The 27,315-nt window shown below is 44.5% G+C and overlaps 1 protein-coding gene across 1 annotated transcript in view; it reads right to left on the reverse strand.

Annotated features, from left to right (window-relative positions):
* Positions 1-21,286, reverse strand: part of LOC146179260 (calcium-activated chloride channel regulator 3A-1-like) — a 32,581-nt gene extending 11,295 nt beyond the window's left edge. The window contains exons 1-5 of the mRNA XM_084580162.1: positions 21,131-21,286; positions 19,155-19,452; positions 14,406-14,512; positions 13,338-13,511; positions 5,650-5,777 (exon numbers count right to left, since the gene is read on the reverse strand). Coding sequence (XP_084436288.1) covers positions 5,650-5,777; positions 13,338-13,511; positions 14,406-14,512; positions 19,155-19,452; positions 21,131-21,286 — 863 coding nt within the window. The remainder of the gene's footprint in view (positions 1-5,649; positions 5,778-13,337; positions 13,512-14,405; positions 14,513-19,154; positions 19,453-21,130) is intronic.
* Between the last annotated feature and the right edge of the window lie 6,029 nt (positions 21,287-27,315).

A 27,315-nucleotide genomic window follows, 5' to 3' on the forward strand; every position in this document is an offset into this window, starting at 1 on the left:
AGAGACTGTCTTCACTCCCCCTCCGGCGTATGCCAGGGACGTCCTGGGAAACACTGAGGCCTACGGGCGTCTCAGCAGGCTAAGAGAGTGACGACGAAGCGAAAGCAGAACTGGTGCAAGCACCCTCTGAGAGCCTGTCAGTAGTACCGCTGTGAGACCAGAGGGGTGGAGGATGAAGCCTCCACTCGCGCTTCCGGTACGTAGGCGGTAGGTCCCAAAGAGTTTTGCAACGGGTCCGGCGTCCAATCCAAGACGCTTAACAAAATTTGGTAGAATCGGGCTCTCGCGTGGCGCGCAGCACGAAGAGAGTTACCGAAGTCAGGGGCGCGAAGGCGTCTGGCAGGGGTGCACGTCATGGGAGTGCACCACGGGTATTGCGATCCCGCCTGCCCGAGCACGTGGGTGCGACCCACAGCACGACCAACGCGGTGGCAGTAGTTGACAAGTCCGCCACGAGCGCTGGGAGAGCTGCAGGATATGTTTCAGCTCGACGATGACCAGACGTAAACTGGGACAAGAGCGGTCCCCGGCGTGGGTGTCCGCCATTTTGTGGGACTTAGCTCTTAGGAAGGGGCTCGGCCTAGGCGATCCCATGTAAGCCCTGGGGATACTTGTTGGCGAGCTAAACTCTTCTTCCCCTTCATGGATCACTGCCTTGTCGTGGCAGAGGGGCTTGCGAAACTCGATGAAGTCGTGAGCTCTGCTGTGTAGGGCCACCCAAGATAAACAGGTCACGGCAGAGAGTTCTGACAAAATGTGATTCACTGGAGAAGGTAATGGCAACCCACTCCAGTATTTCCTGCCAAGAAAACCCTATGGCCAGTCACAATACCATTAAAGATATGGCGCCGGAAGATGAGCCCCCCAGGTTGGAAGGCGTACCACATGTTACTGGGGATGAACAAAGGGCGATTCCTAGTAGCTCCAGGACGAAGGAAGTGGCTGGGCTAAAGCCAAAAGGATGTGTCGGGAAGCGACCGGAAAGTCCGATGTTGCAAGGAGATATATCAAATAGCAACATGGAATGTAAGATCTATGACGCAAGGTAAACTGGATGTCGTCATGCGAGAAATGGACAGATTGAACATTGATATCTTGGGTATCAGCGAGCTCAAGTGGACCGGAATGGGAGAATTTAACTCCGGCGACCATTATGTCTTTTATTGTGGGCACGAATCCAAGAGAAGGAGTGGGGTCGCTCTCACAGTAAACAGAAGAATGGGCAAAGCAGTGCTAGGGTACCACCCCAAAAACGACCGAATGATTTCACTTCTGATCCAAGGTCGCCCTTTCAAACATAACAGTTATCCAAGTCTATGCACCGACCACTGCTGCTGAAGAAGCTGACGTTGAGAGGTTTTATGCGGACCTACAATGCCGTTTAGACCGCACCCCATCATCAGACGTCGTTTTCCTCATAGGAGACTGGAATGTTAAGGTCGGGAGTGAAGAAATATCCGGAATTATGGTCTTGGCGAGCCAAATGAAGCTGGGCAGAGGCTAGTAGAGTTTTGTCAGGAAAACAACCTGACAATAGCGAATACTCATTTTCAACAGCACAAGAGGCGCCTGTACACATGGACTTCACCGGACGGTCTGTACAGGAATCAGATCGATTATATTCTTTGCCGGCAGAGATGGAGAAGCGCTATACAAGCAGTAAAAACAAGGCCTGGGGCCGATTGTGGCACAGATCATCAGCTTCTTGTTGCCAAAATTAAGCTTCGATTGAGGAAAACGCAGAAAACTAGAAGGCCTTTCAGGTATGATCTGGATCAAATTTCATTAGAATATGCTGTGGAAATGAGGAATCGATATCAAGAATTAGATCTAGAAGACAGAGAGCCCGAAGAGATGTGGACCGATGTTCGTGATATAATACAAGAAGTTGCTACTAAGGTAGCTCCAAAGCAAAATAAATGCAAGAAAGCAAACTGGTTATCTGAAGAGGCTTTGCAAATAGCTGAGGAACGGAGGATGGCAAAAGTTATGGGGGAAAGAGAAGGATACAAGGTTCTCAATGCGGATATTCAGAAAATAGCAAGGAGAGATAAGAATGCCTTTCTAAACATACAGTGCCACGCAGTTGAGGACAACAGCCAATTAAAGAACACAAGAGCTCTGTATAAGACAATCAAAGATATCAAAGGAAGCTTCTGTGCTAAGCTGGGCGTGATAAAGGACAAACAAGGCAAGGACCCCACTGAAGCCTCAGAGATAAAGAAGAGGTGGCAGGAATACACAGAAGAACTGTACAAGAAGGACCCGAAAGTGCAAACCCAACATAAGACAGTTGCGATTACTGATCTCGAGCCGGGCATCCTGAAGAGTGAAGTTGAATGGGCCTTAGCCAGCCTTGCTAAGAATAAAGCTAGCGGAATTGATGGCATTCCAGCTGAGATGCTTCAAAACCTCAACCATGACGCTGTTAACATTCTGCATACATTATGTCAGAAGATTTGGACAACCCTGCAGTGGCCACAGGATTGGAGGAGGTCAGTTTACATCCCCATCCCAAAGAAAGGCAGTGCCAAAGATTGTTCCAACTACCGCACGATCGCGCTTATTTCGCATGCTAGCAAGGTGATGTTGAAAATCCTCCAAGGTAGGCTGCAGCAGTATGTGGATCGGGAGCTTCCGGACGTGCAAGCTGGGTTTCGCAAGGGCAGAGGAACTATAGACCAAATTGCCAATCTTCGCTAGATCATGGAAAAAGCAAGAGAGTTCCAGAAACCCATCTACTTCTGCTTATTGATTATGCAAAAGCGTTTGACTATGTAGATCACAGCAGATTGTGGCAAGCTCTCCAAGAGATGGGAGTTCCAATTCACCTCATCTGTCTCCTCATCAACCTGTATGAAGGGCAAGAGGCCACAGTCCGAACTGGGCATGGTCTTACTGATTAGTTTCCGATAGAGAAAGGAGTGAGGCAAGGCTCCATACTGTCGCCCTGCATATTTAACCTATATGCAGAGTGCATCATGAGGAAGGCCGGTCTGGACGAGTCTTCAGCTGGAGTGAAGATTGCTGGAAAACGCATCAACAACCTTAGATATGCGGATGATACCACTTTAATGGCAGAAAGTGAAGTGGAACTCAAGAGACTTCTGATGCGTGTACAAGAAGAGAGTGAGAATTTTGGCTTAAACTGAACATTAAAAAGACAAAGATCATGGCGTCTTGCCCTATCAAGTCCTGGAGCATCAATGGACAAGAAGTGGAAGCTGTGGCAGATTTTCTCTTCTTGGGTTCCAAGATTACCTCGGAAGGAGACTGCAGCCATGGAATTAGGAGACGCCTGCTTCTGGGAAAGAAAGCAATGGTTAGCCTTGACCGCCTAGTAAAGAGCAGAGACATTAGTCTGCCAACCAAGATCCGTATAACTCATGCTATGGTCTTTCCAGTTGTGATGTATGGTTGCGAGAGTTGGACTGGGAAAAAGGCTTACCGCCGAATTGACGCGTTTGAACTGTGGTGCTGGCGAAGACTCTTGAGAGTTTCTTGGACTACCAGAACATCAAATCAGTCGATATTGTCGACCATAAACCCTGGTTGCTCATTGGAGGGTCAAATTTTAAAGTTCAAGCTCAGCTACTTTGGTCATCTGATGAGAAGAGAGGAGTCATTGGAGAAAGATTTGATGTTGGGAAAGGTTGAGGGTCGCCGGAGAAGGGGTAGGCAGCGAACGCGATGGTTAGATGGCATCCTCGAGGCACTGCAGATGAAGTTATGTGATGTTAGGAAGATGGTGAGAGACCGGAAAGCCTGGCGTGACATGGTCCATAGGGTCACGAAGAGTCGGACACGACTGAACGTCTGAACTGAACTGAGATGACTGAATAATGGCCAAGGTATTCCCAATTCATAAATCAGACAGCACTCTTTACATTATTAGTGTCAAATATTAGACCAGTATCACTGTCTATAATTGCAAGCATCTAAATGTGTTCTTAGAACATCATAGCTTATTATCACATCATCAGCATGGGTTTCTCCGCGGTTTGTCAGCAGTTACTCAATTAACAAAAATAGCACATGACCTCCCTTTAATTTATTATATTTGCACCCAAATTACATATAGTTACTCGATTTCACTAAAGGTTTCGATTGCGTGTGTCATTCTAAACATATCGCAAAATAACGAGGATTCGTTAGTGATGGGAAATATTGGCTTGGATAAATTTTTTTGCAGTAACGGTCACAATTCTTCTTTTACACCACGTCGAATTTAAATCAGTACCATTCACATCCGAAGTTACTCGAGGCTCGGTTCTTGGACCCTTTTTGCTCCATATCTTTATTAGTTATATTACCGCTACGGTCTACTGTAAGATCAAACTCTTTTTCTGGCGATTGCATAATATACAGAGATATAATCCTCGAAGATCATGTCATTCTCAACAGGAAACAAAATGCTGATTGGTGCGATAACTGGAAGGTGTCGTCAAAACAAAGAAGTAACCAGGGAAATAGAGCCTACTAATTTTGTGAATAAAATAAATGACAATCCGCTTACCTTTGTAAGCGAGCACATATATCTAAGTGTCACATTGTTCAACGATCTTAGATGGGGTGAACACATCAATAATATCGCTTCAACTGCATTACACAAGTTATGTTTTCTAATAATATGTCTTCTACTTTCCCTTGCACAAACTAATTCTCCTATCCTATAGGATTTTTATTAGGTCTGTACTAGGATATGCTAACACCGTTTGGTTTCTCCAGTCTCTAAGTAATAGTTCATGGCTTGAAAGAATGCAGCGTAATGCACGAAAATTCATTTACAACAGGTACAACCGAACGGATTCACCACCGAACTGGCTGTAATATCTGGACTCGAAACTCTATGAGCAAGAGCGAAATTGTCGAGATTAAAATACTTCTATCAGTTACTGCATAACGCCATTAGCATCGACTTCTTACAGTACATTTTCCTATCACATAAGCGAGACTTAAAGAAATCAGCAAGCCTGTACAGCAACCGAATATTAATGTCAAAGTCACATATTTCTTCCCGCTAACAACAAGCGAATGAAATCGCCTGCATGCATCTGTTACGCTGATTCATTTTCAAGTTTTTGTTCCAAACTGCATTCCATGGTTTGAACAGAAATGATCCGGTGACGAATTTCGCTTCCTTTTTTTTCTTGTTCCTTTCACTAAGTCGACGGCATGTTATCCCATGGTTTTCCTTCTTGAGAGAGAGAGAGCAGAACTTTTTATTGATTCCAGCGACTTTTTTTTTGTGATGTGTATCGTCTGTGCGGAGTTAACACGACATTTTTAGTTTTTCTGTACTGTATTAATTGCCTAATACCGTATTTCTGTAGAGCTGCTTTGACTCCTTTCATGACAATTTGTTAGATATTATAAATGTAAAGACCATGTGCTATGGTCTAAACTTGAGATCGGCAGCACAGGAAATGAATAGATAAAAATAAAGAAATATATTCTCTGATAGATATGTCCATGCCAAAGTCACTGCCTAATGGCTAAGTGATCACTGTCTGTGCACCGCGACCTACGACTCCCAGTAAGGGAGCTCGACTTCAGTACATTTTAATTGCGAATGTCGTTGCTCTAGCTGCCGGACACATCCACTACCACATTGCTTGGTTTAAAGACAAAAAAAAAGAGACAACTTACTTCTTGAAGTCTTCATTGGCGCTGATCACCTCCCAAGTGGACTTGCCCTGGCAAAGCCTGTTCTGCTTGTTGGGAGCGAAGCGGTTGTGCCTGCGAGTTCCTGTGCTGGAGTCGCAAAACTGGCTGATCTGGAATAAGGATCGCAGTCAGGTAAAATATGCTAACGCGAGGAGGTTTTGCAAGTGTTCATCACTGTACGACTAATGATATCTGCAACCAGTCGGCTAGATGCCTGAATGCTGAGCCCTGGTGCTTCGCGACGGACATTTTGGGACCGCACGTTTTTTCTCAATACTCACGAATAATATTATGCTGGAACTTTGGCGGCTTTGACTACTGCGAAGGACAAATTAGACACATGCTAACGTCCGTCCGTCCGTCCGTCCGTCCGTCCGTCTTTTAGAATCCAGGAATAAATCCAAAACGGCACCTCCCACATTCCAGCAATTAAATGCGTCCCGTGCCAGCAGCTGTCTTTAAACCGCCCAGCTATCTTTCCGCCTCCCTGCTGCTATGTTTGCCTTCCCTTGGAACCTATAATAGTTGGTTATCGCTGATTACCATTCGTTATCCTCCCTTTGCATTATATGTCCAACCAATTTCGTCTTCGCGATTTTGACTAGGACCTCATTAATCGCGTGTGCTGCTTAATGAGCTCTGCTCCACCACTTCCTTTTAATGCTACACTCATTATATTATTTTCAGAGTTTGCTGCGTTTTCCTCAAAATAATAACCACTGTATTCCTTATGGTTTACCATCCTTCCTTCAAGATAAGCATCGGGAAAGTACGGGTATTACACTTGCCTTTTGGAAATAAAGAATTCGTTTAGTTAAATACCCCAATTACACTTTTGTATTAAGTGTCTTACTGTCGTCATGCTGATGTAAGGTCACTACTTGCTCATAAGTACCCTTCGCGTCCAGTCATAAACTGCTATTCCTTTCCTGGATTGTTGAACGTTATTGTACTGTGCTTATTCCTTTTGAACCGAGCCATTTCGCTTTGCTTGTAATGTTTCTCGGTCATGTTTTGCGGTTCGCTCATTGCGTTGCTTAGCAAAGCGATGTCACGAGCGAATCAGCGATTACTTAGGTACTGCACATAAAGGTCTATTCTAGCTATTCTTAGTGCTCTCCTCTCAATACCTCATGTGAGCAAGCAAGGAATAGCACCGGTCAGATGGCGGCATCTTGCTTGGCACACGTTTTCTGATGCAGCATGAAATTGCCGGCCCTTACTCTTCCCCAATGTTATTTATACTTAGATTGCGCGTAGACACTTTTTCTGGCCAGTACGGTTGCGCTACTCCATCTTACAGGAGCTGAGCTGCGTGTGGACAGTATCGTTAAATTACTCTATTAAGGCGAATGCCTAAGCAATGTTGTGTCTGCAAAATTTGTGGCACGTGCAGCTTTCTGGATCCTCTTGTTTCAGACTGGCAGATGGATATATTGCGGGCTGATCAGTGTCTACAAGAAACTGTATTTGGACCTGCATAGGCTACTTTTGAACCGGCGTGCCTAAGGCTCCTTTGAGCCTGCTATTGCGTTACTGAGCACCAAATGCTGTTAGCTGTCGTTGACAATGACCTTGTGGTCACGATGAGCCAAATCCGGGAGTCGTCGTCCGGGCACCGAAGCGGTCACATTCGAGCACCGAACGAAAGTGAACTGGTCGCGTTTTCCTCCCTCGTACAGCTAAAAAAAATTATTTTTCAGTTTCTTCTTAATGCTTTATGAGATGTCGTCCAAGCTGTTTATTTAAAACACGCTGAATTTCAGTTTGTCATTAATGCCAACCCAGAAAATGAGGCACAATATTTTATTATAGAAAGAGACCACAACACAGGCGCGTATTATCAGATAGCTGCCAATAAAAACAGAAGAAACAAAATTTTCTTTTTCGCATACAAGGCATGACTGAGCTTTAACACTCAAGCACATGACCTAACTCTATCTCACACAACCCATCCGCCAGCTAGCCACACAATCTGTTATTCTGATATTTCTAGTAACGCCATGATAAAGGAAGGTACTACATGCACCAAACACTTCATTTTCCTCTGTGGCCTGTGAGGAGCTTTTGAAGGAGTGCCACTCAATGGTAAGAGGAGCACTCCAGGGTGAGAGGGGCGCTGCGCGGGCGGACAATGGCTTCGGCGTCGTCTCCAAGTGTGGCACCACAGTCTCATGTCAGTAACCATTTAGTGCTTGCATCTACTCTCCTTTACTGGAGAGGCAGTAATTTATTCATACATGGGTCTGTATTGCTCAGAATGAATAGTCCACAGTGTTTGGTGCAGTACAAATTGAGTGTGGGCCACTTGGTTCAAATGTCTTTCTAACACGCGAGCCTAGGAAAGAACTGAGGAACACTTAAGCTACTCCTTATTTTGGGGGTTTGACGCAAAAAATTTAGTAGTTGCCGTAAGCGGTTCCACTTGCGCGTTTAGCCATCCGTGCACACTCACCCTCCATAGACATGCACTTGCATTGCACTCCGATCGAAGCATACCACTGATAATTAAAGAGGTCGGTTCAAATGTCCCTCTGTGTCATATCTTGGTGCATGCTCAATACCTGAAGCTTTCAAGACCACAGATAAAAATTTAAGTTAATCCGTCAAATCTACCGCATTTTCTTTCATTTTGTTCATTCTTGCAAGATGGTGCTGGATTTCTTAATTGTTGCTTCTATAATCACGTACGTACTCATTCTTGTGCAGTTTATGTGAGACTTCCCACTGCCCGAACACCATAGTATGACAATTTTCCCGAATATCGCATAACAATTGCGGGACAACCGTTATTCCTATGGGGAGTTCCTAGTCCTAGACCTGTAGTCCTAGAGAGAGGTGGTGCCATACGATTCGTTGTTGCTTATAGTATACATCTGCTGGTCATGTTGGAGGCCATCTTAATATAGAGATTTGAAGCGACTAAAGTTTATGCCTACGAAAGTCTCTGATTGTAATGTAATCGATTGGGATTGTGAGTGATTGTGATGTTGTCGTTCGTAGTAGAGTTTCGTGTTATGGCATACAACATGCCTTTGCCTACATTATACATCTAATCATATCAGAGGATAGCTAGAGACATGGGTTGAAACTGACAACATATATAAGTGCAACCGTATGTCAAGCCAAACTTTCAGTGTGAAGAATGACAAATCAGGTCCTTTACTCAAGGCCCACGCAAAACAGAATACCAGAAAAAAATTTCTATGCTTCCCAAGAACATCACTTAAAAGCATTTAACCTGTGGAAAGTTCCTAGCGATACGCATAAGCAGCGTTACTCAGAAAATCTGACGTCGTCATTGTCCTCAGTATTGTGAGCAATCACCTGCAAGGCGCTGCAAGTGTTAGCTGGCAGCTGGCATGACTAAGCACTGATTCTTGGAAGCTTCGTGCTCCTTAACGACGCCACATTATATCAGAAATTTTAGAGCAGCTGCCAACTCGGGGTGCTCAGTTGAAATAAAAATCAACTTGCTCTCCTCTTTGATGTCACGTATATGCCCGCTAACGACGAAGCTCTATCGCGTCATACGTTTAAAGAAGGAGCTTAAATGTCCCGTATTTTTTCCATAGCCAAAATTTCATCGAAATTGATGAAAGTACTCCTGAGCCCGCCACAATAACAAAGCCTAAGAAAAGGAGTCTTCATGTTATCAGCGATTGATGAGAAGGTTACCTTCCATATAAAACATCATCATCATCATCAGCCTGATTATACCCACTGCAGGGCGAAGGCCTCTCCCATATTTCTCCACTTAACCCGGTTCTGTGCTAGCTGCATTTACTTGACCCCTGCGAACTTAATCTCATCCGCCCACCTAACCTTCTGCCGCCCCCTGCTACGCTTTCCTTCCGTTGGAATCCAGTTTGTTACCCTCAGCGACCATCGGTTATCCTCTCTTCGCACTACATGTCCTGCCCATGTCCATTTCTTCTTAATTTCCACTAGAATGTCGGTAACTTGAGTTAATTCTCTGACCCACTCTGCACGCTTTCTATCTCTTAATGTTACCCCTACCATTTTTCGTTCCATAGCCCTCTGGGTTGTCCTCAACTTAAGTAGAACTCTCTTGGTTAGCCTCCACGTTTCAGCCCCATAGGTGAGTACAGGCAAGATGCAACTGTTGTATACTTTCCTCTTGAGCTATACCGGTAAGCTGCTAGTCATAATCTGCGAGTGCTTGCTAAATGCGCTCCATCCCAATCTTATTCTTTTTGTTATTTCCTTTTCATGGTCCGGATCTGCGGTGACTACCTGTCCAAAGTAGACATATTCGCCTACTACTTCCAGTATTTCGCTACCTAATGTAAACTGCTGTTCCTTCCCGAGGCTGTTGAACATTACCTTAGTCTTCTGCATATTGATTTTCAAGCCTACCTTTCTACTTTTTCTGTCTAGGTCATCAATCATTAGTCGCAGTTCATCCCCCGAGTTGCTTAGCAAGGCAATGTCATCAGCAAATCGCAGATTACTGAGGTATTCTCCATCTACCCTGATCCCTAACTGCTCCCCTTCCAAGTATCTGAATACTTCCTCTAAACAAGCTGTGAATAGTACTGGGGAGATTGTGTCTCCTTGACTAACACCTTTCTTTATGGGAATTTTGTTACTTTCTTTATGCAGAACTATGGTTCCTGTACAGCCACTATATATATCTTCCAGCACCTTCACGTACGGCTCGTCTACCCCCTTATTTCGCAATGCCTGCATCACCGCCGAGGTTTCAACTGAGTCAAATGCTTTTTCGTAATCAATGAATGCTATGTATAAGGGCTGGTTATAATCCGAGCATTTTTCTATCACCTGATTGATGGTATGGATATGATCGATAGTAGAGTACCGTTTCCGAAACACTGCTTGATCATTTGCTTGATTGCAGTCTAACGTTGTCCTGATTCTATTAGCGATTACCTTAGTAAATACCTTATACGTAACAGACAGTAAGCTGATTGGTCTGTAATTTTTAAGGTACTTAGAGTCCCCTTTCTTGTGAATGAGGATAATGTTTGCATTCTTCCATGGTTACGGTACCGTCGATGACACCAGGCACTGCGTATACAGGGTGGCCAGTTTTTCTAGCACGATATCCCCCCCGCCCTTCAGCAAATCTGTAGTTATCTGCTCCTCTCCAGCTTATTTTCCCCTTTTCATAGTTTCTAGTGCTTTCTTGACCTCGTCCTTCGTCACTGGTGGAACGTCTGGCTGTTTTTCCCTACCGCCAATCTCATTACGGTCCTGACTACTTTGGCTACTGTAGAGATCTGTATAGAACTCCTCGGCTACTTTGACTATCTTGTCCATATTAGTGATGAGGTTGCCCGCCTTGTCCCTTATCGCATACAGCTGGTTTTTGCCTATGACCAATTTCTTCTTTACCGTTTTAAGGCTTCCCCCGTTCTTTACAGCATGCTCAATTTTCTCCATGTTATACTTCCTTATATCGGCCACCTTGCGCTTATTGATTAGCTTTGATATCTCGGCCAATTCGATCTGGTCTGTTGGATTGGAAGCTTTTATACTCTGGCGTTTCTTAATCAAATCTTTCGTCTCCTTAGACAGCTTACCGGTATCCTCTCTAACTATCCTACCACCTACTTCTACCGCGCACTCAGTAATGATATCTCTGAAATTATTGTTCCTTGCCTCTAGGGTAATGTCGCCACCCTCAGTTAGAGCTGAATACCTATTCTGCAGCGAGATCCTGAACTGTTCTGCCCTTCCCCGCACCGCTAATTCGTTGATGGGCTTCTTACTAATTTGTTGCGTTCCTTCTTCAGATTTAGGCTAATTCGGGACCTCACCATCCTGTGGTCACTGCATCGCACTTTCCCGATTACCTCTACATCCTGCACAATGGCGGGGGTTGAACACATTATGAAGTCGATTTCATTTTTAGTCTGTCCGTTAGGACTTTTCCTTGTCCATTTCCGGTTCTTCCGTTTGCTGATGAAGGTATTCATGATTTGTAAGTTATTGCGCTCTGCAAACTCAACTAGTAACTCCCCCTGCTATTCCTAGAACCAATGCCATAGTCACCTACTGCCTTGTCTCCTGCCTGTTTTTTCCCTACCTTGGCATTGAAATCGCCCATTAGTACAGTATACTGCGTCTTTACTTTTCGCATTGCCGATTCTACATCTTCATAGAAGCTTTCAACTGCTTGGTTTATCATAACTACATGTAGGTGCATAGGCCTGTACAACCTTCAGTTTATACCGCTTATTAAGCCTAATTACGATGCCTGCAACCCTCTCATTAATATTATAGAATTCATCTATATTACCCGCTATATACTTATTGACAAGGAAACCTACTCCTACTTGTCGCCTCTCTGGTAAACCTCGATAACACAATACATGCCCATCCTTCGGTACAATATATGCTTCATTCGGCCTCCTAACCTCACTAAGCCCTATGACATCCCATTTCATGCCCTCTAGTTCCTCTAACAGTACTGCTAAACTAGCTTCACTAGCTAGGGTTCTAGCGTTACACGTTGCCAGTGTCAGTTTCCAATGGCGGCCTGTCCAGCGGAGCCAGGCTTTCTTAGCACCCCTGCTGCGTCACAGGTCTGACCGCCGCCGTGGTCAGTTGTTCCGCAGCCGCTGGTGACTGAGGGCCGGGATTTTATGGAGCTTATCATAGGAGGTTGTGGCCAATTACTGCACCAGGGTGGCCAACTCCTGGTATGGTGAGGGAGTGCGTTGCCGGATGTGTTCACCGGCACCAGGTCGCACCCCAAACCTGTTTATGCAATTCCATCGACACGAGGATTTTTTTGTTTTCTTTTTTTTTTCATATTAAAAAGGAAACCCTTTAATGTAGGCCACGCATTCGCGGCACACCTAACTTGTGGGTAAAGTGTCTTCACAGGACAGTTGCTACGTGAGGATAACATCCCAATTATCCGAAAAAGTTTAGATGGAATTTTTCGTCATACATTAGCAAACGCTGATGCTCAGGCTGACACTTTGCATCCCGAAGCACTAGCGCAGCGTTGAACAGGATGTGATGACGGCAGCAACAAGGGGACAATAGAGTGAGCTGTGGGAGATAGTGGCTTATCTGTTGTGGCCAAAAATACAAAGCTGGTCGGCTCCCCTTCGAAAAAAGTCACTTGGACAAAGTTACTGGGCGCTCCCGAGAGAAAGCAGGGCTAACTGTAGGCAATCCGAACTAAAGACTGTCAACGTGATCCTTCTCCGCAATCTTACAGTTTAAATCTGTAGGAACCGGTGTCATGAATAGGTAATGGAATTGGAAATGGCCGTCGTAAGCAGTCTATGTAACAACTATCCTGCATAGATGAAAGCTATAAATATTAATGAATCGGTAAGTTCCCTCTACTGCTCTAACCTTTTCATTTCACTTCCTCAATGCAGGCACCTCCTTGAAAAAGAAAAACGTCATGCTGACGTTCGAAGACTGGCTGCCCACTTGAAATTACGCGCAGACTTCCTACATTCAAACAAAATCTGACTGGTGGTCACGTGTCTATAAAAGAGAGTTATGTACACCTTTCCCGTAATCCGATTACCCAATCAAATACCCATTAACTAATTGGCATCCTTTTGAATAATTAAACGACGATAGATGTATCAGGAGGACGGCCACAATGTCTCTGGCCAATGCGTCGTGGCTGCAGATGCATTGCAAGATATACTTACATTGTTCTGGTACGGCATGAACATGATGGATGACTCGACGAGGGTCTTACTTGGCATCATGATCTCCACCGTACAGTTTTTGGAGAGCTGGCAATTCGTGTACATCATGCATTTTTCACCACTTTTGGTCGTGGCCCGGAAGCGAATCTTCTGAGAGCACGAATTCAGCCTCACCTTGGAGTATGATGGAAAAGAAAAAAAAATAAGAATAATAAGATGTTTCAACCGAGCGCCTTCGATTTCAAGACGATGTGTCGACTACAAACTATTGAATCACTCGACTGCAGAAGCAGGGCTGCTATTTTCACAATAAAGGTTAAACTTTTAAGCTATACGCTGCTTGTTACAGAAGGTAGAGAACCTTCTGTAACCTGCATAGATATTAGGGCACTTTATAGCGATATTTGGCTTTCAGAGCTGTGTCTGCATTAACCGGAGAACAACAAAAAGGTCATCTCTCCGCTTCAGCGTATTCTTAGTTCTGACGCGACATTTGGAAGGTTTATTGATGATCTTATGGTCTTTGGGCTGTATCATCATCCAGAATCATCTGGGAGAAGGCGGTTATATCAGAAAAGTAATCTTCAAGATAGGCTAGTGTTCTTTCCAAACTCAAGTTCAACGTCACGTTTTAATGAAAAGTTCTTTGTTTCAGGTAGCAAATTGTTTGCGACGCAAAAAATTTGCACTCGTCTTTTTGCGCAACCAGCCTTTTATTTGTTAATGCGGTATATTTGAACATATCAGCAGACGTGGTTTGTTACAAGTGTAGTTTTAGTGAGTGTTCACGGTTTTCACTCCGAAATATATGAAATCAGTGCCTCTAAGACTGTCATCAGCAGAAGAACGCTAGTACATTGCTTCTGCGTGATAATGACCTACTTCTAGGTTGATAACTGAGGCTGTTGATTCTTTAAATCGGAAAAAAAAAGACACCCTAATAAAGATCGTACCAGGTTTGCCGCTCCCCTTTTGTATGCCGTCTTTCAGAAGGTCTTGTATGTGTATGTTTTCGCAACTTTTTTACCACAGACTTGCTTTCGTCTCCACGTTTTTAACGGCACTCACCTTGTTATCGTCGCAATAGGTGAGGGGAAATGTGTCGTCGTCCTGGCTTCCGTACTCGTCGAACACGCCATACCGGTAGTGGGCCCATTCGTGCACGAATACGTAGGCTGTCAGGATGAAATGGCGATGAAAAAGGATGCCATAAGCATGTAACTTACCGCAGTTGGTAGAACCTCCAATTAATGTCATTTCTCCCTAAGGAATTTCGTTTTTATCCTTTAAGTTTCATATAACTGTCTTATGTGGCAAACTGCATTAATAAACAAATGGCAACAAGCTGCTGGGCAGCGAAGTAGAGCGGTTAGGCTTATCGCCAGTGTCAGTATGACTGTTTTCAAAGTGCAGTAATCAAATAGAAAAACGTTTATTGGTGACAGAATATGGCTAGCCCCCCTGGACTCTCCTGGCTCGCAGACTTATGGGGAATGGGGATGGTGCCGTTTCAGATGCTGGCGCCTGGAGGTCTTGTGTCCCGGCTGCCTCTTCCTCAAAGCAGATGGTTAGAAGCTGGAGCTCAGGGTCCCAACTACGCAGCAAGGTATTCCAGGTTGCTCTACTATTTATTTTGGGCGCTTCCTCGATAGAGTGTTAACGTTCTAAAATTATGTGATCGAGAGTCCCTCTCTCATCACAGTTTTTGCATTTATCCTGTGGGGCTCCGCAGCCCCTTTCAGTGCTTTTAACAAAGCGCGCATTTTCCTATTTGTATTGCTTTTGCGCGGGCAGCGCTAGTGCGCATGAGTGAACAGCTGATATTGGGGGCGGGTTGTTAAGGCGCGGGGCCTTTTGCCCTGGCGGGGAGGCCAAAGCTGGGCGGCCAGCGAGCGTCACGGGCCATCCGGGCATGGACGGACGACGGAAAGAAGACCAGAGGCACGAAGATGGAAGGAGTGCCTGTAGAAATGGCCTAGGCTTATTCGCGTGAGCTGTTGACACGACAGAAGCAATGTCGCTTGGGCCGCAGCTAGTGCTTTGGCGCCATCGCTCGCCCTGTTCGCGCCGCAGTGTGTTTTGTTTGCCGCGGTGAAGCCCTGACCCTCGTTCGGTTTTATCCTTGGCAATGCATTGTCGTGCTGGTCGACATCATGTCTCCAGCGCAGTGGCGTTTCTTTTGTTTGTTCCTTTTATTAAATGCTTTTGCATTTGTCCGGAAATAAAGCAGTGTTTTTAAGAGAGACTGGAACTAATTGTCACTAACCGGCGAGGCCATGGCTCGCGGACCCTTGTTCTGAAGGCGAGGCCTTCAATACCTAACCTGAAAACCGGGCGCGGCCACGTATAAGTTTGCAATCGTCTCCAGGGGCGGGGGGAGGGCAGTCTGCGTTTCAATCTCTAATGCTGCGTAATCTTTCCATATTTTAGCAGGCGTTCTCCGCTCCCTCGGTCGCCAAAGTATGTCCTCGTTTCTCGGTGGTAGAGAACTCAAGCCAACTTGTGGAATGCTTTGTTCCCGGTGATGGCTGCGTGAGCCGATGTCCAAATTATCTGAACTTTCCTGGTCAACGTTCTCTGGTCTAACATTTGGGCCGCAGCGGGAGAGATTCTCCCCTTACTAAAATTTTCGATAGACGTTTTGCGGTCACTTATTACTTGTTGTGCTTCCGTTCATAAGCTAGCCAACGCTATCGCAACTTCGGCAGCTTCAATGCTCTGCTCGCGCCAGATGGCGGCCGCCATGGCGTAACATCGGCCTTTGACGACAGCTGCCACCATGATGCCATCGCAACCTCCGGTGGCATCAACCTAGGCTATCGCACCTTCCGAAATTTCTCCGATTATAATTCCTAGAGCCTTGGCTTTGTTTTGCCTTCTGCCTTTGTTGTGTTCCGCCGGATGCATGTCTTCTGACACGAGGGGAATTCCAACTTTGTACAGGATAACTCCTGCTGTCTCTGTTGCCCAGAGTATTTCGATTTGAGAGGTTCGCAAGGCCTCAGCTAGTTCTGTACATCATCTGCGCACTCCTAGAGCTAGCATCTCTTTCATGGGTATGCATATGGATAGTCTTAGCACTTTTCCTGATGCATTTCCTCATTAGGGGATATACTTTTGCTCTTTCCGCAATTTTTAAATTACGGTACGGTGTTGCGTAGCTTATCCGGCTTACGACAGCTTTTCTTAAGCTACGTCTTCAGTTTTCTCTTTTAATCCTCAATCTTTAGAGGCCACTAGCCTGATTAGACTCAGAGTCTGCATCATGTGACGCTCCGGCCTCTTGATATTCTCGACATTGCGACAATGCGACTGGAGGATCAGGCCTAGGATTCTGATTTGCTCCACCTTTCTTACGTGTGTACCATCCACATCAATGTTTCTATCCGAGGGTGCATTGCCCCTTAGCTGCTTCGAACTATATATAAAGAGTTCGAAATTTTTGTGGTTGTAGAAGAACGGCTGATTGGGCGAGTTGGTGAACCATGATGGACAGTAATATGCGTACGCAACAAAGACAAGACAAAGAGGACAAGTTGACAACGACGGCGCAGATGATTGGCAGGCCAACGACGGTGGTTGGCCTGCCAATCCTCTCTTGGCCGCAAAGTAAAAATGGCGTCAGTGGCGATTTGAAGCAGATCTTATACTGTCCAGCGGCTGTCCCGGTTGACCCATAGCGGGTTATCGTAGGCGTACATATTAAATTACAGTCCCTCGAGCTTTAATACTTTGCCGAGGAGTTCTATCATGGTCACGTTGAAAACGGAGCAGCACAGACGCCTGTGATGTGCCCTGGCTTCCTAGTTCAATGGTGGGGGGAGATTCTGAAGCTTGAAATCTCAAGCGAGCAGTTCTGCCCGTCAAGAAATTCCTGGTGTACGTGTGTGTTTTGGTACCTTCGTCTAACTTGTTCAGTCCTTCCAGCATTGACTCATATTCCACATTATCTTGAGCTTTCGTGAGATCTAGGTCCAAGTTTGTCTGTGCGTCCTTTGATTTTGAGTCTATTATATTTATATCGCGTTTAATTTGGAGCATGTCGTCATGCGTACAAAGGTGAGGTCTGAAGCCGCTCATCTCATTTGGCCACAGTCTGTTCCGCCCCATGAAACCTATTAGTCTGGTCTGGTTAAGAGTGTTCACTCAATCTCCCTACGTAGGAGGTTAGGAAGGTTAGTTCTAAATTTGCCAGTTGGGGAGGCTTCCCGGATTCTGGTATTAGAATGATTTTTGCTGTTTTCCACTGCTGTGGCAACTCGCTTTTTTCCCAGCATTCCTGCATACACTCCGTTATGTGCCTAATGGAGTCGCCGTCTATGTTTCTTCACGTTTTGTTCTTTACCCCGTCTGGTCCCGAATTCGTTTTGAGTCTCACGGTTCCTGCCCTCATCTCAACCTCCGTGATGTTTGCTGCTTCGCTGGGAATTCTGTTGTAATCGGGGAGGGATGTAGGCGAGGTATCTCCCACGTATGTTTCTATTACGTTTTCATGAAGTCCTCGTCGTCTTCATCGTACGCGCGCCTAGTATTTGCTAGCCTTATGTCACATGGCGTCTTATACTTTTCCGGGCCTAACAGGTTGAGAAAGATGTTCCATGTTTTAGAGAGAATCGTATTTCTCTCCACTTCATCGCCCTTATTATGTGAGTTTTGCTCACATAGTTTGCAAGTGTAGTTGAGGGTTCGACAAAATCGTGTCTGTCGAGGGACAGACATAGTGGCCGAATAAAACATACACTCGTCAAATACCGAAAAAAAAATGCTTTAAACATGACGTTTCGGAACAAATACGGGCCTCTTGATCACAATGAAAGAATGTGTGAAATGGGCTGCCTTTCATATATGAGGCGACCCATTTTAGTTTTTTTTTAATATTACACCTTACATTACAGGCCCGGGAAGAGCTTCTATATAAAATTACAATTAAGCTGCACTGGTCGTGCCAATCTAGTTGGAGCAATGAATAATTAACGTGCCAAGAAAAACACCTGAAAGTAATTTATATCTTCTCGCTCTTAAATGTGATTAAAAACAAACATATAAACTACAGTGTTTCAAGATATAACTATTTTAGTTATAAGCTGTCGTCAAAGTATTCTGCAAAGCCGTTAATTGAGCTGGGTCGTCTCCGCAACAGGCTTGCTCTGCAACGCTCTTCTTGAAAGCAAGGTGGAAACCAATTTGTCGACTCCTATGAATATGTACAAGACATTGCTTATTTTTTTTTTGTTTTTCATTGTAAACTTCAGCAAGGAAGATTTGGTTCGTAAGTATTGGAAGTTAGCGTATGTGATTGCTTGGATAACGTCTCCCCTTTTAATTTTTTTTTCTGCCTCTAGCTTCTGCTGATTGACGCTTTCATAGCCCATGTAAGCTTTCACTGTTTTCACGAATCACCAGCGATGAAAATGTGTACGCGGGTACTAACAATCTGGCAGCGGACGACTCAAGGTGATCGTTTATTAGCTGGAAGCTTACAAATGGTGCCGTTCGTTTGCCCAATAATCAAAATGCGGTCCGTATTCCGAGTGTGCGTCGTTATCGAAAGTGCCGCTATGTCCCTGACATGGAATCATGTTATTGATGGAAATGCCAGAACCTGAAGTCTCCACCATTTCAAGTTTTGTGGTGGCAACGTCCGACTTCGACATTTCCACCAATGAGATTATTCAATTTAAGTGAGATACCGATAAAGACGCAAACTCAGAATACGGACCCTGCCTCCGTTTCGTAAGAAAGGCACCATGCAACCTCACCGGCTTTAAAAAAAAAAAAAAAAAGCCTTTTGGCTTCTTTGTTTAAACACAAGCGTACCTGGATTAATATACTTCGCCATGGTCGATGCCTTCAGTCCCGCGATGAATGCAGGTGGAATCTGTATAAAATCTCCCGGTTGGCCGCAGGGCCGCGTCTGTTTCGTGAACGGCCGGTCTTCGTGAGCTGACGCTGGAAGCTGAAAGCGGACGTCGCTCTTTGTGAAGGAGTTCCCAGACACGAGTCTCGCACTGCTTCTCTTGGGCCACGTGTACGGGAAGTGGATGGTCACGTGTTTTAAGAACACACGTCCGTTCGTTGCCCGATGCAGGAATTCGGAAGAAGACTGAAGCAGGACCTATGGGTGGCGATACACCATTTCTGCCATTCACTCAGGCATGCTTATATTATATATTACCCGCAGAAGTTGCTCCTAAGCGTAAGCATTCCTACAGACACATTGAGAAGTTCGTCGTGTTAGCTTAATACAGCTGACGGAGCGCGAAAAGGTAGGCAAACGGTAGGAGACGAATAACTGTCATTTTATTTCGGTCATAATCAGCATGCTAATAGCGGGCCGCAGTAATGTCCGCACTGCTAAAAATGAAAAAAAAAAAGAAATAATTTTAACTACAACTTACTGCGGAAAATATCCGTTTGACGTCTAAGATGTTTCGCATAACTGCATGGCTGGTCAAACAAGACCAGGAACGTCATTCGACAAAAACTATGAACACAACGACGCAGTTTCCCAAGCATAGTGGGAAACTGCGTAGGCAGTTTTTTTTTTTAAATGTATCCATTAAAACTGACTGAAGCCTTTGGAGTTGTAATGGGCCCTGCATAAAAATCGTTTGCAGATTTAGCTGCCAACAAGTAAGATGTCGAATTCCGAAGCGTGCTGTTCTGCATATAAATATAAAGACACTGTTGTTTTTAGTCCTAAGTAGTTAAGATTCTGCTTCATTCTAATACAAACTATCTATATATGTGTTCTTACTTTAAATATTATATTCGCCTTTACGAGCGTTCTGCCTTGCTGAGCTCTTTCTATTGATTTCATTCAACTTTTTGTTTTGTTTCCATATCTTGCTGCAATAACGTATGTATTCCATAACACTTTTAAATATCATGGTTGTATGTTAAATTAACTTTTGAAATTTGCTGTTTGCTCCTGCTATGTTGCGTACGGGTTTCCTTGGCCTTTGTCAAGCTGTTTGTGTACAGCTTTTAGCCCAGGCGGCCATTTACTTGTTAGAAAATATAATTTGATTTGATTTGATATACCTCCACCATCTCTATCTTCTACCCATGTTTCTTAGATGTCTATATCTGGATAAGCATATGCGAGTCTCTCATTCACAACCCTGTGAGCACCTTTGCCTGCCGCAACTTGAGCCATGTAAGCCTTACAGCCCTGGGAGTCGCATCGTGCAGTGCCCTTAACAGCCTCATTTGCTATATATTTATCCTTTTCCAGCTTTTACAATACAATCGCCAGGATAGCAATTCCTAAGAAGTTGGAGATGGTCGAGCTGAAAACACTTTAAGCCTCCCCTGCCAATCAAGAACATGTTCCTACAAGTAGGCACGTAGCCACATAGGAAGGCATCTCCCAATTATTTATAGAAACTTTTTGCGTTTCTACTAAAATCTATCAAAATAACAGCAACGTGACGCAAGAATGTTTAATTCCGACGGTTATTTAGAACGCAGGTTGCAATGAACGCGCTCTAAAGAGAACCAACAATGAAGACCAGTTTACCGCACGCGGTTACTTCTGCGTCCTATATTCATCACGATAGCGAAGCTTGTAATGGGTACATGCACGAAGGTTGTCGGAAAAAAAGCAGAGCTGATGTAGTGCTGTACACCTTATGTTTCTTTCACTTCATTCTGCACTGAGTACGAAACATTTGCAATGACAGACAGAAAAGGACAGGTAATACTACACAGAAACTTTGGTACGAACACTGGGCGTGATACGCCGGGCCGATGTAGCGAAATGAAAAGTGAAAGTTCGTTTCATTTCATACCTTAATGTTATCGACGATAGTCTCATTGTAGGCGACGTCTTTATGGATAGCGATCAACAGGTCTTTGTAGCCGCCGTCTGACGGGTCGATCTCCAGCGAAGCCACATTTATCAGCAGGAAGCAGAACACAGCTGCTACAGGCAACCGGCCATCCATTATCTCTTTTTACGCTGCGAAAGGGTGCACAGAAAGCATGAATGCCTTGGCGATGTGCGTACCAGTGAGAATAGTGTATGGGGCGGCAGTCGAAAGTTTTGTAGAGCAGTGTGGCTTTTAAGCATTTCGTTGCATGATCATAGTGAGATTGTAGTGCAGGAGAGGGAGATTACACAAGAAGAAACAAACATGAGCTCTAACTTTCGACAAAGTTTATTAGTGCGAGAGCGCTTATTCGAATGGTCGGGGCCTATCAAAATCGTATAACGCGTGTGCCGCCGCTCTGATTAGATAAGCTTTTCGTGAGGTCAGAAACACGCGACCTCGCGTGTGTAATTCAAACTCAGTCCGCTGTACCGGCTCCAACAAGGAGTTTCTCCTAGGAGTCTTTAAAGCTCGCCAGACAACCGGGACCGATGGACCTTCTCAGTCATCACACACCAAGGCCCAATATTGGGAGTCTGTTGGCAATATCCGGCCCTACACACGCACATTGCCAACAATGTGTGTGTGTAGTGTGCATTCCGTTGGCAAAGTTCGGCCCTACGCACACATACCGCATTGCACGCAAACTGCAATATTGGGCATATGGTTCGTGCCGCCTGAGATATATGACTGACCACTGCTTGACTATGATCTCTTGTAGTAATTTCACGCAAAGAAACTATCGGCATAGATTCACACTGGCGCTAGTCAGGGTACTTGGTTTCAGTAGTCGAGCGTCTTAGCCACTTAGCCGCCACGGCCTTTTTTTTTTTCACTCATTAAACCAGTTTAAAATATTGTTAAACTTCCTATATTTCATTCTGTGGCCCTCATATGACACTATAAATAGGGATACATTTATGGCCACCGCTATCAAGAGCGCCGCTGTACCACAGCCAATCGGCAAGGGCTGTGGATACACCATCGCTATTTCACGCGCCGGCCACCAGATGGCGCAACATGTAATGCTGAAACTGCAGCGCGTAAGGTTAATAACTACAGAAAATTTGGGCAGCCACGCTTTCACCCGACTTTCGAATCTTAGCCAATATTCTCAGCGTCTTTAAGTGTTCCTCATATGACACCATCAATACAAGTAACATACACCTTCTGCAGACGAGCCATACGTCCGCGTGCTCCATTGCTGTTCGCTTTTCGAACCTTACGCAATGTGACGAGTTTCTTTGGAGCCGAAAATACGACGGATGTTTTCGCCCGTTGCCAAGTTCATTTAGATATTGAGTTCTTTTACACTTTGCAATTGAATCAATTGAGCTGGTTTTGGCGGACACATATGCAAGCTCAAGGCATACAAACTTGGCACATTCGCTAATGTTAGAATTTGTAGCGCGACCAACTTAAATGAAAATTTCACAAGAGCCGAAGCAGAAAGAATCAGTGGTCTTGTGGTAGACCATCCACCTTGCATATCATAGGCGTCAATGATGCGATACCTAAGACCATGCACCGGGCGCACATTGCTTTTCGAATGAATACTGAGATATGAGACCTTCTTTAATTTAAATCTTAACCTTATAGACCTAAAATGTTTCTTTCTACAGAGAATCCGACCTTGTCGGTGCTGTGGGCGGAAAACTATGGGCATTGCTCTAGCAGGAGGGAGTTTGCACTCGGGTGGCTTATCACAGACTGATGGCGTCACGAGACCGGATGGCATGAAAGGAGTTGCCAAATCGAAGTCCGCTTTTGAGATAGGTCGGTGCGATGGGAATTGACTCCATGAGACCTTTGGATCATATGTCAAGCATGCTATTTTTAGGCCATGCAGCCACTTCCTTACCGCTTGGTTCAAGCGGGACTTTTTTGTTTACGTCGCTTGGCCTTCCATATATAGAGGCAACCTAAGACTGTATGGTAACGATTATTTGTGAAATAGTTGATACGTATACAAATAATCAGAAAGAAAGTGAGCAAAAATGCACATACGCGAACGAGGATCCTCAAGAGGAGACACAGACTGTAGCGAAGAAAGCTAACACGCTATAACCTTAAAAGCTGAGCTAAGGGTTTCTCTGCATTTTTCTCGTTCGCGTTCTCGAAAAGATGCGTAATTATCGTCACCATCGCTATAATTTTAGGTCATGTCATTCAAGTGAGCCTGATAGCTATCACTGTTTACATTACATCAGGAGCGCATGAGAAATATGGTTGGGCTCATGTGGGCTTTAAAACAGAATGAGACTGGCCTCAAAGGGAAGGCGGCAACTATTTTCGCCAGGTCTCATTAAAAGAGGGCATCAAGTAAGGCTTTTTAGCTAGGTGTATGGTGGGCGTATGTTGCTCGCTTCATAAACTTTGTACTCGCCTACAGTCCTCGCATGAGAAAGCTAAAAATTTATTCATTAACTACTTATTAATTTTCGATCTGGAGCGCCTGACCACAACCCCCCCCCCCCCCCCCCCCCCCCCCCCCCCCCCCCCGAGTTGAGTTTAAGATTGGGTCCAGCTATGTCGCCAGTGGCCGTTGGGAAAGTGGCAAAACAATTCCAGCCAAACGCGAATGAAGGAGTTGAATAAATAGAAATGTTCTAATCACCCTGATGTAAAAATATTTCAGGACTGAAAAGTTCGCTTAATGCAATGGCGTAGGCTGTTTCGCGGAAGCCATTCTGTCTCCATTTTGTCACCCGGTATTATAAGGGCCATTTTCGCGCTGCCCACCGCAGCTCATGTAACGTTACATTTCTGGTTAAGAAACGTCAACTTCCCTAAAAAAACAAATATTCCCGGTTCGCCAAGAAACAACGAGGGTATTCGAGCTCCGCCCTTAAATGCTTGACGGCACAGACTCAACTTACGGATCCAGGTTTGCGTACATGAATTTTGTTATGTGCTAAATCCCTAAAAATCCACATGTCTTTGGAATTACATAAAAAGTTTGGGGGTGCGAACTGATTTGGATGAGCAATTCCTAAAACGCACTGCGTCCCCAGAACGAGATTTAGCTACCCTGGTGTAGCAATTCGGCACAGCCTCCTATGAATACTCCAATATATTAAAGAACCCAACAAACGTCATAGCTGCAGAGTTTTTGAAGGTAATCAATATAGCAAAGTGTCCGATATAAGGAAGTTTATATGGAAGACATCGAGCAAGCTCTTAAGAATGGTGGAGGTCTTAAAGCGGTGAAGAATAAATTAGGCATAGGCGAAATTCAGATTTAAGCGCTAAGGTACAAGGCGGTAATTATGGTGCATAATATGGACAAGACAACCAAAATACTCGAGGAATTATATACTGGCCTATACAGGAGCAGAAGTAGGCAAGACATTAATTAGATTGACTGTTGCGAAGAGCAGCAATCAGACGTTCCGCCAGGAACGAAGGACGAGTTTAAGAAAGCTTTAGAAGCTACGAAAAGGCAAAAAGCAGCTTCGAGGGTCAGCTCACTGCAGATGTGTTGACGGCGGAGAATACGCAATGCCTGATGCCATTGACGGTACCAGAATTTTGGAAGAGCGGTAACATTATCTTAATACAAAGAAATGGGACGCTGAGCACTCGAAAAATTACAGACCAATGAGCTTAATATCCGCTAAGTACAGGGTATTCACTAATTTAATCTCTAAAATAATCAGGGCAACCTCAGACTTCAATCAATCGAAAGATTGAGCAGGTTCTCGCAGAGGGAATTCTACCATCAGTCATATCCATACTATCAACCGGGTGTAAAAAATGCTTGGAACATAAGCTGCATCTATACATAGCATTCATTGGTTGCGGAAAAATGGTCGTGCTCAAAATCGCAACAGCCAAGCAAGCATTCTTAAATCATGGCGTAGAGTATGTGAAAGTACTGAAAAATATCATAGGGGCTGCGCAGCAAACGCACTTCCGCATAAAGAAAGTAATAAAATTCCAATTAAGAAAGGTGTTAGGCAAGGAGACATGATATTCACAGTACTGTTCACAGCTTGCTGAGAGGAAGTATTGAGAGAATTCGAACGGGATCAAATTGAGATAAGGGTTGATGGAGAATACCTCAGCAATCTGCGATTCGCCGATGATACTGCCTTGCCATAGCTATATTAGGGGACAAAGTGGAATTAATTATTGACAATGTAGACAGCAAAAAAATAAATAAAAGGTAGGCCCAAATATTATTATGCTAACGTAATGTTTAACAGCCTCAGAAAGGAACAGATATTTACAATAGATAGAAGCATCGCAAGTAGTAGGAGGATGACTTCTTAGGACAGATAGTAAGCGCAAATTTATACCACGGAAAGATTATAACTAAGGGAATAAGATTGGGGCGGAGCGCATCTGGCAGGTACTCGCATATTATGACCAGCAGCTTATCGGCACCGCTCAAAAGGATAGTGTATAAAACTTTAACCTTACCGGTGCTTCTCAATGGGCTGTAACTTGGAGTGTAACGAAGTAAAGGTTCTATTTATTTGAGGACAACGCAAACATCTAGGGGACCTAAAATGGCATGCGAGTAACGTTAAGCTATTGGAAGCCTATAGACTGTTTCAGAGAAATAACTCGACCTAACGACATTCCAGCCAAATCAGAATTGACAGGGGTGGGAAATGTATTGCGAAGAGATTTTAACCGATGGCCGCTAAGGGCAACAAAATAGATTCAAAGGGAAGGAGAGGTCTAGCAAAGGGCGAAACAAAGTTAAATGGACGGATGAGGTTACGTTTACGCGGTTCAATTGGATGCAGCTATAGCACAGGACCGGGTCAATTGGAGGAATATGAGAGAGGCCTCCGCCCTGTTGTGGTAATAGTCCAGCAGATGATGATGATGACATTTATAATCATTTAGCTTGTGCTTCCATTACGTCCCGCATACTTATTCGCTTAAAGCCGTAAGCCACGACAATCTGTGACGGACTATCGACGTAGGAACAAAGTCCCGCTTTAACCAAACCATATGAATGTGATTGCGTGGCCTAAAGGTATGCGATGTCTTTCTCGAGGTCCAGACGTCCGAAGCTCGACTCTATGCACTCCTTCCATGTTATGTTGTCTCCCAACATAGCACAACCAGCCAACAATGCGTTACCAGTCGTATCAATTTCCAACTACCGCTTGTCAGAGAGATTAATTGCTTAGTACTCCGCCAACGCTCACGCCTGATTTTCGAAAGATTGTAGAGTAGTTTGACGAGGTCGGTTAAATAAATTTGGCTAAACAGGAGTCGAATCAAATCAAACAGGTTTGTTTAATCCTTCCGGCTGTCATTCAGCTTCTAGATGACGCTAAAATAAAGTTTTGGCTTAGTTCGGTTCCGCTTCTGGACAAACGTACGGCTTGCAGTTCTGATTAAGCGTTCAGCTCTGATTAAAATTCAGCACCTGGTCAGACACAAATATTTCTGAAATGATTTCGATTAACAGGAACTTTAGGACGTCTAGGGTCGCCAACACGTTACCCAAACAGGAGCATTTCGGAAGAAAGAGGGGCAGTTGCATTTTATTTTAGTTACAACTAACACAGAGCGATTGATATGATATTGAAATACTATTTCATGAAGCAAGCAAATAGATCACTTCTGATTGAAACTGTCTCAAAATAACGTGATGGCAGCCATGTTTTTTTTTTTCCGGCGCGTGCCTGCTTTCTCCCACTGTCTGGAAATCATTATAAGCGTCTCAACATTCAAAGTGTCTTTAATCTAAAGCGTATGTTTCATTCGAGGGATATACAGAGATGGGTGCCAGAATTGGAGCATTCACTTGTAAAACACTTTGTCCCCAAAAATTATGAAAATTTTCGTCTTCCGAACTTAATAAAAGTTCATTTTGTAACATATACCTTTCAAACTCTGGTGCAGAAAAACTCAGTTTGCTCTGTGCGCATTCCTCGATGCCGTGCTTTTTAATCGTGACTTAGAAGGGGTTACTGCTGATCCTTGCTATATGACCTTGCTATGCTATGTTATCAGATGACCCTTGATAACATTGTGATCTATGCAACCTCCGTGATAAATCAGCATAAATGACGACTATCGAATATCTAAGCACTCATTCGTATTCACGCCCATGGTACCCATACTTGCGTACAAGC

The sequence above is a fragment of the Amblyomma maculatum genome, chromosome 9, assembly GCF_055883805.1.
Source record: "Amblyomma maculatum isolate TAMU_Amacu chromosome 9, ASM5588380v1, whole genome shotgun sequence".
Classification (NCBI taxonomy): Eukaryota; Metazoa; Arthropoda; class Arachnida; order Ixodida; family Ixodidae; genus Amblyomma; species Amblyomma maculatum.